The sequence below is a fragment of the Suricata suricatta genome, chromosome 3, assembly GCF_006229205.1.
Source record: "Suricata suricatta isolate VVHF042 chromosome 3, meerkat_22Aug2017_6uvM2_HiC, whole genome shotgun sequence".
In the NCBI taxonomy this organism is placed as follows: domain Eukaryota; kingdom Metazoa; phylum Chordata; class Mammalia; order Carnivora; family Herpestidae; genus Suricata; species Suricata suricatta.
In genome coordinates this window covers 169,928,462-169,942,795 of record NC_043702.1, presented here as the reverse complement: position 1 = coordinate 169,942,795, position 14,334 = coordinate 169,928,462, and the positions used below count along the sequence as shown (strand labels likewise).

The 14,334-nt window shown below is 42.0% G+C and overlaps 1 protein-coding gene across 2 annotated transcripts in view; it reads left to right on the top strand.

The window, feature by feature from the left end:
- Positions 1–12,860: 12,860 nt before the first annotated feature.
- FCRLA (Fc receptor like A) overlaps positions 12,861–14,334 on the top strand; it is a 7,067-nt gene continuing 5,593 nt past the window's right edge. The window contains exon 1 of one of the 2 annotated variants that reach the window (XM_029935735.1): positions 12,861–12,992. In XM_029935735.1, coding sequence (XP_029791595.1) covers positions 12,914–12,992 — 79 coding nt within the window. In that variant the 5' untranslated portion in view covers positions 12,861–12,913. The remainder of the gene's footprint in view (positions 12,993–14,334) is intronic. The other variant, XM_029935736.1, reaches the window with a different exon arrangement.

The following is a 14,334-nucleotide window of genomic DNA, read 5'->3' as shown; positions in this document are numbered from 1 at the left end:
AATAAATAAACAATAAAAAAGTTTATATCTGGAGCAGAATAGACCACGAGGGAAGGCAGGTGCATCGTTCACTCCAGTGGCACTACCTGGATGGGACCAACGTCCTGCATCCCCCGATCTGCCCTGTTTCTTGTACTTTCCAAGGTCAGTCAGCTTCCCCTTGGAGTGGACAATTTAGGTTTGATAAACTTCTCGTATAATATCATATGGGCTTGATACCTTGTTTGGGATGCGTCTTTGACAAATTTTTGTTTGCCATCATTATTGGTCTCATCAGGCTTTTCTCTCTTTTGGAATCAAGTTTGAAAAATCATCCATTTTGCTGGTATGCAGCGTACACCATATTTTCATCTATTTTTTGTAATAATTTGTGTCTGTCCACATAAATTGTCCCCCCCTCATACCTAGCTTTTGAGCTTTCATTCTTTTATCAGTAAGATGATTTCAGCTGGAAATAACAGGAAAGCATGATTTGAATTGGCTTACACAGTGAGGAAATGTATTATCTCACATAACAAAAATTCTAGAGACAGGATGTCTGCAGTACATCAGGACTCTGGGTCCAGTTTCCCCGCACTCTCTAGGCATGGACTTTGGGCCAGCAGCAAGATGATTCTAGCAGCTCCGAATATCAGACTCAAAAATATAGAGAAGGAGACTAACTACTTCTTCTGTGTGTCTCTCTCTTAAAAGAGTGTCTAACCTTTCACCAGCGATCTTGCCATATTGTGTTGGTCAGGACTGGGTAACATGCCCATTTCTAAATCAATCACTTGGAAGGGGAATGAGATTGGCCACCATAACTTCCTTAGCTTAATCATTCCGGAGTGGAATGACTGTTAGAGAGATAACGACCTTGACCATTCTATCTATTTCTATCAGACTTGCCAAAGGTTTGTCTGTTTTCTTAGTCCTGTCATAGATTCTATCTTATTGATCAAGTCTTTTCTTTTTGTTTCCTAATGCATTATTGCCTTGCTCTCCTTTAGATTTACTGCATTATTCATTTATTTCTAAACTTCTCTTTTTTATTAAAAAAATTTTAAGCTCATTTATTTATTTTTGAGAGAGAGAGAGAGAGAGAGAGCGCACAAGCAGGGAAGGGGCAGAAAGGGACACAGAACCTGAAGCAGGCCCCAGGCTCTGAGCTATCAGCACATGGCCTGATGTGGGGTTTGAACTCACAAACCTAGAAATCATGACCTGAGCTGAAGCTGGATGCTCAATCGACTGAGCCACCCAGGTTCCCTAAACTTCTCTTTTTTTAAATGTTTATTTATTTTTGAGAGAGAGAGAGAGAGTTAGCAGGAGAGGGGTGGGGGGTGGGCAAGAGGATCCCAAGCAAGCCCTGGGCTGACGCAGAGAGCTCGATACAGGGCTCCAACTCAAAAATGAAGTCATGACTTGAGCCAAAGTCAGATGTTCAACCTACTGAGCCACCCAGGTGCCCCTAAGCTTATGTTTTTACACAAATTCTCAAAGGCTATAACTTTTCCTCTTTTTGTTATCTTGGCCACATCCATTAGATTTTGATATATGTTCTTGTCATTGTTACTTATTTCTAAATAATCTGTAACTTTAGTTTTCCTCCCTTGTTAACTCAACATTGATATGGAAGTCTGTTTTATTTTTGTTGGTTTTCTTTCCAAGAGGAATAAGCCTTATCTCCTTTGTTGTTATTTTCCACTTTCACTGCACAGTGATGTGGCCTATATGATTTTTTTTTGCATCTAAATATCTTTAAATGTATGCTTTCTTTCACTTTTATTTATTTTCTATTTTTTCCTCTCCTTCATTTTTAAATGATTTTTTAAACTTTCTGTTAAAGGAACACGCACACAATTTGAATGGTATAATAGAATGCAAGGCATATACGAAGATAGCTATTTATTGACCCTTTCCTTACCCCTCTCAGCCCTATTTCCTGGAGGCAATAAAATAATCATAATTTTCAACAATGTTAACTGTGTCTTCTGTTAATTTAGTTCCATATGCAATACACTGCTATTTCATGATTATTTTCAATATTAGATGTTATCTATTTGAACTTGTACCATAGAATATGAAGATCGCTGTTACCATACCATCGTTCCTAACCTCCTTCTTTCCTTACCCACCGGTCCATTATAGCTTTATCATGATTCTGCGGCTGCTGTGCATTACTGAGACACAGGGCGTTTGCTGATTACATTTCCTTTCCCGAACAATCTTTTCCTCTCTAGAGATACTAACTGCTTCATTTTGGCCATTTGGTTAGTTTTCTGTGTGCCGATTATTAGCTTTCCCCAAAGTTTTGAAAAACATTCTGAAGCAACTTAATACTATTTCCCACCTGGGTAAACACACCAAGAAGTTTTTCAAATTCTTTTTCATCAGCAAAAAGTCCCTCCTGGAATTTACGGTTCTTTGGAACTAATTTGGATTGTTTGATCTCTAGGCCCCCTGCATTACTGTTGTCCTGGGACTTCCTGGCCCTTATCTTCTGCATTAAACCTCTTTTTTCCTGAATCTTATGTTTTCCTGTTTTTTGATTTACTTCCTTGTGTGGCTGAAGCACGTGTGCCAGGGCGCCCTGAAAAAGTGTGTCTTCTGGGCAGCACACCAGATACCAGGGGTGCCCATCTCATACCTAGTCAACTCAGCCCATTGCGGGTTCAGTGTCTCTTGAGCATTCAACCACGGTGGGGGGACAATGAATCTCCTGGAAACACCTCCCCCCCGGATAGGAGAGGGGCTCTAAGTGTCTAATTTCTCCTTATATAGACTTCTGGCTAGCCTTTTTTTTTTTTTTTTTCAAAATTATTCTTTATCTTTATAGCGTGTCCTCCAATTCCTGAAGCTTTCAGGAAACTGCAGCTAGCTTCAGTAACGATTTGTTGAAAAGACTGTTTTCCCTAAAGTTGAATTACTTTTTCACCTTTCTCAAAAACCAGTTGGACGTATTTGTGTGGGTCTGTTTATTGTTCCGTACTCCCTTCCATCAGTCTGTCTGTCTGTCCTGCCGGTAGCACACAGCCGTGATTCCTGTGGCCGTATAGTAAGGTTTGAACTCAGGCAGATTGATTCTTCCCACTGTGTTCTGCTTTTCCAAAATTATCTTAGCTCTTCCAGTTCCCTTGTCTTTCCACTTGCGTTGTAGAATAATTTTGTCTATATCTAAAAAGAAAAAGTCTTGCTAAGGTTTTGACAGAAATTGTGCTAAACCTGTATGTTAGTTTGAGGAGAAATGGCCTCTTGGCTCTGCTGAGTTTTCTAATCTGCGAACATGCTATGTTGCTACATTTATATTTTTAAAATTTCTTTCATCAATGTTATGTAGTTTTCATCATATCAGCCCTGTGCATGTTGTGTTAGATTTATATGTATGCTATTTCTTTTTAGTGACTATAACTGGTATTGTATTTTAAATATCAGAGTATTTATTGATAAATATAATTGAAATTTCTATGTTTACTTTGTATTTTGCAAACTTGATGGATACTCACTTATTAGGAGTTTTTTAGGTATTCTTGGGATGTTCCTGCATAGGTGAAAATATCATGTACCATTAGGGATATTTGTATTTCTTTCTTCCCAAACCGAAGGCCCTTCAGGTGATGAGATAGCCGAGTGGTTACGGGTTTGGGATGCCAATCTGTTGTGCTGTGCACATGTGGGTTTGAATCCCATCCTCCGGGGTGCCTTCCCATCTACACCAGTGGAGTGAGGGTTTAGCTCTTTGTGAGCAAGATGGTTCGCCAGTTCTGGTTGGAAGTGCTTGTAGAGGAAAAACAACCACAACCACAACAACAACAACAATCGGCATGAAAGTTTTTCACTTTCTTTTCTTACTTTATTGAACTAGCTAGAACTTCCCACATTATGTTGTGGGAAATCTTTGCCTGGTGTCCTGTCTCAGTGGGGGAGCACACAGTCTTTCACTGCTCAGCATGACATTAGCTGTAGGTCTTTTGTAGGTGCTCTTTCTCAAGTTGAGGAAGTTCTTTACTATTCCTTTTTTCCTCTTTGAGAGTTTCTATGGGTGTTAATTTTGTCAAGGGCTTTTTTGCATTGAATACCATGATCATGTGATTTTCTTCTTCAGTTTGTTAATACAGTGGATTATATAGAATAATTAAAAACATTTCTTTTAAGTTTTTTTTTCACATTGAGAGAGAGCGGGAGCCTGAGCACAGGAAGGGCAGAGAAAGAGGCAGAAAGAGAATCCCAAGCAGGGTCCGTGCTGTCAGTTAGAAGTCCGATGCAGGGCTTGATCTCAGGAACTGTGAGATCATGACCTGAGCCGAAATCAAGAGTTAGATGTTTAACTGAGCCACCCATGTGTCCCACTGAACAATTTAAAAGTATTGAACCATCCTTGCATTCCAGGAATAAACCCTACTTGGTCATGGTGTATAACTCTTTTTATATGTTACTAAATTCTATTTGCTAGTATTTTGTGGGTTAATTTTTATATATTTGTTTGTTTTAAATAAGCGCTATTCCCAATGTGGGGCTTGAACTCATGACCCTGAGATCAAGACTCACATGCTTTACTGACTGAGCCAACCAGGCACCCCTGTTTGCTAATATTTTGTTAAGAATTATTGCATTTATCTTCATGAGAGATATTAGTCTGTGGTGTGTGTGTGTGTGTGTGTGTGTGTGTGTGTGTGTGTGTGTGAAGCCTATATTTGTTTTGGTCTAGGATACAGTGTATCTTGCAATATGTTCCATGGGCACTTGAAAATAACATGTATTCTTTGTCTGATTTTGGTATCAGGGTAATACTAACTTCATAAAATGAACTGGAATGTGTTTTTCCTCCTCTATATTCTGAAAAAGATAGTGAAGATTGAGGTTAATTCTTTATTTTATTTTATTATTAAAAAACTTTCTTCAATGTTTATTTTGAGAGAGCGAGACAGAGAGAGAGAGAGAGAGAGAGAGAGAGAGAGAGAGAGAGAGAGAGAGAGAGCATGAGCAGGGGAGGGTCAGAGAGAGAGGGAGACACAGAATCTGAAGCAGGCTCCAGGCTCTGAGCTGTCAGCACAGTGACTGATGTGGGGCTCGAACTCATGAGCTGTGAGATCATGACCTGAGCCAATGGCAGAAAGGGAACAAATTCATTTTTATTTTCCTTCTTTATAAAAAAAATTTTGGGAGAACCCCTGGGTGGCTCAGTTGGTTAAGTGGCCAACTTCAGCTCAGGTCATGAGCTCATGATTCATGGGTTCGAGCCCTGCATTGAGCTCTGTGCTGACAGCTCAGAGCCTGGAGCCTGCTTCGGATTCTGTGTCTCCCTCTCTCTCTGCCCCTCCCCAACTCAGGCCTGTTTCTCTCTGTCTCAGAAATAAATATCGTAAAAAAAATTTTTTAATGATGAAATGGAAGAATTTACTCCAAAGAAAGAACAGAAAGAAATGACAGCAGGGACCTGATCAACACAGATACAAGTAAGATGTCTGATCCAGAATTTAGAATCATGATAATAAGAGTATTTGCTGGGGTTGAAGGAAAATCTTAATCATTCCTCTACATTATAAGTAGAGTTTTATAGGCCTTCTCTTTGCTTACAGTGATAACCAACAAAATTGCAGCCTCTAACCTTAATAAAACTGCAAGTTTCATAACTATTAAAAGGAGTCTTTTTTCTTTTTTTTTTTTAAAAGGAGTCTTAAAAGAGATGAAAGAAATGTCCCTTCCCTTATGAATCAACAGAGGGAGCTTGATCCTCTGTATCATAAAGCTGCCCAAAGAATCCAACTTGATAAGGTGTCAAACTAAAGACTTTTTACGAGAATATCAATCTTGTTATCTTGAGCAAAAAAGAGACTTGTGTGAATATTCATAATTGTTCACCAACTTGTTCAGTTAATACCAATCTGTCTTGGAAGCAAAAGTTTTTTGGTTTTGCTTTTTGTCTTAACTAATTTATGTATTTTTTTCTTTTTCAAATTTTTATTTAAATTCTAGTTATGGGAATAAAATGTGACTAAGGGGGCCTTGTTGAAGAACTTCTTAAAATATTGTCATGTTCAGTGAAAACAGCTTTCAAAAGGAAACCCATAATTCTATTTGGTTATCTTATTTTATACTCTGTTGTCTGGGCAATAATGTGGTAATTGTCCTCTCTGTCTTCCTGCATAGAATAAATACTTGTAAAATTGCTCTATTGACACTTTAGGGTTTTTTTCGTGTGTGTGTGGTGGGGGGAAAGCCTGTGATTCTGCTAGAACTATTACTTCTTTTTTAAATTAATTAATTATTTTAATATAGTTTATTGTCAAGTTGGTTTCCATATAACACCCAGTGCTCATCCCAACAAGTGCCCTCCGTGCCCATCGCCCATTTTCCCCTCTTTCCCACCCCCCACAGAACTATTACTTCAACTAGGACTTCAACAAAGACATTGAGAGATGTATTTCAATTAACACATTTCATTAACCAATACACAGAACAGCTGAGAACTGAAGCCAGGCCCGAGTAGAGCAGCAAAGAGAAGGGAGATGGACTGTCACCTTGGGCCCCGGCAGGAAGCCTGCCCGCCTCTGTGATGTATGTCTTGCCAGCCCAGAATTACTCTGTTTTGCTGAATGAATTTGTGGAACGACCCCTCACAAAAAGGTAAGAAAAAAATGCACATGCGCGCACACGTGCACACACAGTTAATCCTCTGTGGCCCAAGAACCTCAACCAGTATTAATTTCCCAACGGAAGCAGCTCAGGGCTCTATCCTCTGCGAAATATCCTTAATTCTCTTATTTGCTGCCAGCAGTCAAGTTAAAGGAAAAGCTCGGGGCACCATCTTCCAGGAAGACGTGTGTTTCCTCATGGAAATGCGGCCCAGCTGGCAGTAGAATGAGTCTCTCATACTTCTTGCGTCCTGGGGATAAGGGATTGGCCCCCCTGAGGACCTGGACCCACTCCCCGAGGGAGAAACAACTGGGTGAGAGGCGCGGGGGACTCAGCATCCTTGTGGCTGCTTTCCGCATCTACGTTCTAAACTCTGTCCACGTGGGGCGCGGGGGTGGCTCAGTCTGGTTGACTCTTAATTTTGGCTCAGGTCATGATCTCACTGTGAGCTAGGATCCCCTCCCTAAGGAAAAGAAAAAAAACACACACACCTCAAGGTCACCGGGCTATGCACGTACATGACAGCATCCCTCGTGACCCTGTCATATGACACCACTTAACCAGCCTGCGCGTTTGTGTGTGTTATATATGGGAGACAAAGAAGTAGAAAATCTATAAAAAACTACACCACGTGGCCTTTGGGGACTCAGTCCTTTTGGGTACGAACCTAACTGAGCGGGGCTGGAAGGAATAAAGTTCTTCCTGGAAAGAAAAGCCTCAGGGTCACGACTCTGCGCGAGAATCCTGCTGGAATGGCTCTGAGATCGAATCCCTCACAGGGCTCTTCGCTGACATGGAGCCTGCTTGGGGTTCTCTCTCCCTCCTCCTCTGCATCTCACTCTCTTAAAATAAATAAATAAACATTAAAAAGAAAAAAAGCATGCATCTAGGGCATGTCAATTGATGTCTGGCTTGTCTGGACACTTCTAGCTTCTACTCGAACAACCTGAAATAGACCTGAGAGGATTCCTTTTTCCCTCCTCCCCCTGCCTCTCTGCTTTCTTCCCTTCCTCCTTTTTCCCCTCCTTCCTTCCCTTTTCCCCCTCCTTCTCTCCCTCTCTCCCTTCATCCCTCCCTCTCTGTATTTCTTTTGTGTTTCATTTGTAAGAAATGGACAAGCAATGGAACTTTCCTAGTTGCTAGCAGGATTGTAAAATGGTTCAGTGAATTTGAGAAAACTGTTTGACAGTTTCTTAATTAGTTAAAACATATAGACTTGAAGTGATAAAACCCTTAGGGAAAAAAATCATCAGGCAAAAGTTTCGTGGCATTGAATTCAGCACTGATTTCTTGGATGTGACACAAAGGTATCGGCAACAAAAGAAAAATAGACAAATTGGACTATACAATTTAAAAATCTGTGCATCCAAAAACATCAGCATAATAAAAAGACAACCCCCAAAATGACTGAAAACATTTGCAAATCAAAAATCTGATAAGGGGTTCATGTCCAGAACATACAGAGAACTCCTAAAACTCAAAAAAGAAAAATCAAATTTTAAAATAGGCACAGAATTTGAATAGACATTTATTTCTATTTTGTTATGCTTATTTATTTTTGAGAGGGAGAGGGAGAGAGAGAGAGAGAGAGAGCTTGCGCATGTGGGGAGGGGGAGGGGGAGGGAGTACAGAGGATCCGAATTGGGCTTTGGGCTGACAGCGGCGAGCCCGATACAAGGCTGGAACTCAGGAACCATGAGATCTTAGCTTGAGATGAAGTTGGACGCTCAACCGACTGAGCCACGCAGGAGCCCCTGATAGACATTTTTCTAAAGAAGATAAGCAAATGGCCAGTAAGCACATAAAAAGATGCTCAATATCAGTAACCATTAGGGAAATGCAAATCAAAACTACAATAAGCCACTGCCGCCCACCCGTTAGGGTGGCTACTCTCAGAAAAACAAACAGAAAATAATAAATGTTGCTGAGGAGGCGAAGCAACTGGGGACTCTCATAGCACTGTTCATGGGAACGGAAAATGGTGAGGCTGCTACAGAAAATGCATGGCGGTTCATCAGAAAACGAGAAGTAAGATTATATGATCCAGAGATTCCACTTGTGGGTATCTACCCCAAAGCATTGAAGGCAGGGTCTCAAAGGGATATTGGTACACCCATGTACTTAGCAGTGTTATTCACAATCGCTAAATTGTGGAAGCAACACAAGTGTTTGTCAACGGATCAGCAAGTTGGTAGGTACACACGGTGGAGTGTTTATTATCCAACCTCAGAAAGGAAGTCTGACACAGGCTTCAACATGGATGATCTCAAGGACATTATGCTAAGTGAACTAAGCCAGTCACTAAAAGCAAATACTGTATGATCCTACTTCTGTGAAGTACTCAGAGTAGTCAAGATTATAGAGATAGAAGGTCAAATGGCGTTTGCCCTCCTACTGGGAAGATGAAGGGTTCTTGTTGAATGGGGCCAGAGCTGCAGTTTCACAAGACGAAAGCCTTGTGGGGATGGATGGTGGTGACGGAGGCGCCATATCATGAATGTATCTAATACGACAACTGTACACTTAAAAATAGGTAAGATGGTCGATTTTGTTAAGGTGGCGTATTTTATGACGGTAAAAATTATACAAATACAGACATTATACATAGTTATGTAAAAAAGTAAAAATTTAGAAAATAAAAATGTTAAACTTATATCTACACCTCATTAGCCAGCCAGTCTACTCCTAATTACTCAATACAAATGAAAGATAGTAAGTGCTGGGGATACAACCCCAGCGTGGTGGGGGCACCTGGGGGGCTCAGTCGGTTAAGCATCTGCCTTTGGTTCAGGTCATGATCTCACGGTTCATAGGTTTGAACCCCATTTCAGGCTCTGTGTTGACAAATCAGAGCCTGGAGCCTGCTTCAGATTTTGTGTCTCCCTCTCTCTCTACCCCTCCCCCACTCACACTGTTTCTCCCTCTCTCGAAAATAAATAAAACATTAAAAAAAAAGAGAAGAACTACAGCATGGTGACCAGAGCTAATAGTGCTGGATTGTATATTTGAAAATGGCTAAGAGAATAAATCTTAAACGTTCTGGTCACCAGAAGAAAAAATGTGTAACAATGTGTGGTGATGGATGTTAATTAGACTTACGGTGGTGATCATCCTGTGATATATACAAACATTGAATAATTGTGTTATATACCTGAAACCAATATGCTATATGTCAATGACATCTCACTATAAATAATTGATTAATTAAGAAAGCCAATGTGCATGCAGCCACCTGTACATGAATGTCCATAATAATTTTATTTGTTTGGGGCTAAAAATATATGAGCTATCAAGCCAGAAAAAGACTTGACGGAGCGCCTGGGTGGCTCAGTCCATTGAGCATCTGGCTTTGGCTCAGGTCATGATCTCACAGTTCGTGGGTTCGAGCCTCCTGTTGGGCTCTGTGTTGACAGGTCAGAGCCTCGAGCCTGCTTCAGATTCCGTGTCTCCCTCTCTCTCTGACCCTCCCCTGCTCACGCTGTCTCTCTCTCTCTCAAAAATAAATAAAAAACACTAAAAAAAAAAAAGACATGAGGAAACCTAAATACACATTGCTAAGTGAAAAAAAGCAATCTGAATGGTTACACACTGTAGAAGTCCAGCTCTATGATATTCTGGAAGAGGCAAAATTATGGAGACAGTATAAAAAGACCGGTGCTTACCAGGGTTTCGGAGGAATAGACAGAGCACAGAGGGCGGCGAGGGCCGTGGAAGCGCTCGGTAAGATACTACAATAATGGATATGTGTCATCACATTTGCCCAAACCCATAGAGTGTACAACACCAAGAGGAAGCCCTAGTGCAAACTGTGGATCCTGAGTGATGAGAATATGTCAATGTCAGTTCATCAACTGTGACGAATGTACCAGTCTTGGGAGAAGGTTGCTAATGATGGAGTCTGTGCATGTGGGGGCCGTGGGCACATGGGTACCCTCGCACCTTCCCCTCAATTTTGTTGTGAACCTAAAACTACTCTTAATAAATCCTGTTTAAACATCTTAGACACACACACACACACATATGCACACACACACTCATGCACACACACACTCACACACACACGCACACACTTCTGACCTGAAGGATGGCAAATAAGGAATTAAGGACCTCTTGTCCAAGTCCTACAAAAGGTTAATAAAAGAAATTCACAAGAAAAAAAAAGAAGAAATCAAGTCTCAGAACAACAAACATGTGGTTCTGTTTATTAAAAGTTCAAAAGCACGAAGTTATTACAACTATAAAATAAGGGGGTGATAGATACAAGATTAGGATTATGGATGACTGTCACGGGGAAGGACGTGCCATCAGAAGGGACCCACACTGTACTCCATGGATGACGGCAATATTCTTTTTGGGTGAGGACACAAAACTGCATATTGCATCATCTTCATCTTTATAAACATTTTTATCTACTCAATGAAAAAAAAAAGAGAACAAGAAGCATCAGCCCATTAGTGACAAGCCAGATGCAGCTGGGAATGGTGACAGTCTAACTGGTGTTGGGATGACATGAGGGCAGGGACCTACCCCATCTTCCCGTGAGGGGTCTGGGATGATCTTAATGGCAGAGCTCCCTCAGCGAACTGGATTTCAGTCTTCATAAACACATAGGAAGGTCGGAGGTTGCTTTTCCCTCCGAACGAGTTCATTGATTAAGCTTCAAGGGAGTAAAACTTCGCAGAGTCCTTTGTAGGAATTTAAGTGTGGAGAATATGAAGCTTCGCCCCATATGCAGAGAGGCCATCTTGCCTCCCACATTGAGATCTTGGGAGTTGATGCAGACAGTACAGAGGAGGGTCTCTCTCCAGTCATGACACTGTGGTAAGTCCAGTTAAGAAGAAAGACAGCAAAGGAAGGGAAAGATCTTTGTGGTTGGTTTAGAAGCCCCTTAAAATCCCATCTAACCCTGAGACTTTGTTTCAGAGAGTGTTAGGAGTGGAGGTCCAGCTAACCACATTTCATTTTCTTAATTTTTATTAGATCCAGCCAAGAATGTTCTTCCTCTTCTGAGCCTTCTGGGTCTCTCACATCACGTTAGCTGCAAGGCTCACTGCCTCACCGACTCTCTCCACGCCCATATTTACAACCCCCCCCCCGGATTCCCTGGGGCCACCTGCACCAAGATACATGCCTCTCAGATAATGGAAAATTTATTCTAAATGCTTATTTTAGATTGAGAAATATCCGTTCTCTCACGCCCACGTTGCTAATAGGTCTGCTCTGCTCTGTGGTTTTTGCACAGCTGAAGGCTCATGGCCCTCCCTCTGCCTTCAAGCAGGACTCCTTCCCCCATTTCGGATGACTTGTTTCATCTCAACGTGGGAGCTACGATGGGAAGGGGTGAGGAGCGTGGTCCCTGTGACAAGAGGCATGGGCCTTGGTGTTAAGGAGGTCTTGATCAAACAGAGGCAAGACATTCAGAGGCAAGGACAACGATTCCTATAAGCCACCTGGAGCTAAAGAGAGCTGCTAAAGCCTCCCTGTTGCCCTCATTCCTGAGTCTCCTTGGGTTTCTCAAGCTATCAGATGCCTCCTGTCTAGTTTCCTCGGGATCAGTGGCTCAGGCTTTGGCCCTGAGCCTGAGCCCTGGGTTTACTGCTGCATCCTCTAGAAGTCAATGTTCTTCTTTCCTCTCCTCTTTCCCAGGGGACTCTCCCTGCCTCATACTCAAATTTCCTCTGAGGCTGAATATTCAGCTTTAATCATGCTACAGAAACAGAGAGCAGGGACATGAGTCCAGGGAAATTTGTGTACAACTTGGTGTGGTCTTTGGGTGGTTGGAGCCTACAAGGAACTCATCTGATACCTGATTGGGTGCCATTGCTGATCTTCCCGCCCTGTCGTTCTGGTCACTAGAAACGTGTAAGGCTTGTGGCAGAATAAGGCAAGACATGTGAATGCTCACCATTGCTGTGTTGCCCTCAAGCAATTTCCTGCTTCTTGTCCCCTGTTGTTTCATTAGTGAGATGAAGAGTTAGTGCACTGACCCTTCCCAGAGTGCCATGAAGGCCAGAAGGAGATCAGGCGATTATGTGCTTTGGAAGGCCTCTGAGCTCTTTGGAGGAACTCTTGAGCAATTGATAGTGTTATTGTTTCATCCATAACCCTACAGATGTAGACAAGGCTGGAGCCAACCTAGCCAAATCGGAATGATGAAAACCAATCGCAAAGTTGAAAATAGACCCCAGATGCAAGGAGATGAGACAGTTAGATTTACTTCCTCTTTTCTAATTTGAGAGGTTTCGTGTTGAAGAAAATCAGTGCGTTAGAAGTTGCAGGAGACCTAAACACAGTCGCCATGAAGCTGGGCTGCGTCTGCACGGCTGGAGCCTTCTACTCTTCACCCACGATGCTCTGGGCAGCCCCGATGCTACTGGGTAAGTGAAATGTTTGACCACTGGTGTGGGAATGGAGATAGGATTGATTTTGATCAAGAGAAATATGGACTGACTTTGCCCCAAAGAAGCAATGCTCAGATGGGAAATCAATAGACAGGTGTGCTGGCTTGAATGGTTCTTTCTGAATATAAAAGTCTTCAATCCTTTCCCATTCTAAAAGTCTCCTTGGCTATAATGCTCTTTTCCTTCCTTGTCTCATAAATTTCTTGAAAGAGTAGTTGGCACTTGCTTTCTCTGCTTCCTCACTTTCCAACCACTCATGCCTCAGTGCTGCCAGGTTGGCTTCCACTGGAATCGGTTTTGCCCAGAATGCAATGACTTCTATGTTGACTGCACCAGTTTCCATTTTTTTTTAGTTCTTCTCCTGCTGGGCTTCTCTGCTGCACTGGGCGGTGTTGGTCACTTATTCTTTCTCTGCATTCTCTACTCACCTGGGTTCTGGGTGCCATTTTCTCCTTGTACTTCACGTACCTGTCTTTGTCCCTTTGGTGGCTTCTCTTCTCTTCCCTTAAAGACTGGTGTTTTCTACTGTTGCGTTCCTGTCTCCCTACTCCTCTCTCTTTATACAATCTCCTTAGTGAGCTCATTTATCTGTGTAATTTTTACCACTACAACTATATACTTCAGAGTCCAAAGCTTTATCTCTACTCCTAATTATACTTCTGAGCTTCACAGTCCGAGAGCAAACTTTGCACGAGACATATCTACCTGCATGTTTCATGGGCATCTCAGCACGATGTGACCAGAGCTAAACTCATCTTCATCTTGGCTCCCACCTCTTCTAATTTCAACTTTCACTATTTCTAATCTTGGTTCATGGCATCCACCCAGACACCCAGGCCAAAAATTTGGGAGACAACCTAGACGCCTCCCCCTCCATCCTCTGCATGGGATCAATGAGCAAGTTTGGCAAAATGAACCTTTTTTTAAATTAATAGTTTATTACCAAGTTGATTTCCATATAATAACACCCAGTGCTCTTCCCCATAAGTGCCCCTCTCCATGACCATCCCCCCTTCCCCTTTCCCCCTCCCTCTTCAGCCCTCAGTTTGTTCTCAGCATTCAAAGGTCTCTCATGATTTGCCTCACTCCCTCTCTCCAACTCTCCCCCCACTTTCCCCTTCCAATGGTCCCCTGTTAGGTTTCTCCTGTTAGACCTATGAGTGACAACATATGGTATCTGTCCTTCTCTGCCTGACTTATTTCACTTAGCAGGACACCCTTGAGGTCCATCCACTCTGCTACAAATGGCCAGATTTTATTCTTTCTCATTGCCATGTAGTATTCCATTGTGTATACATACATATATATATATATATAT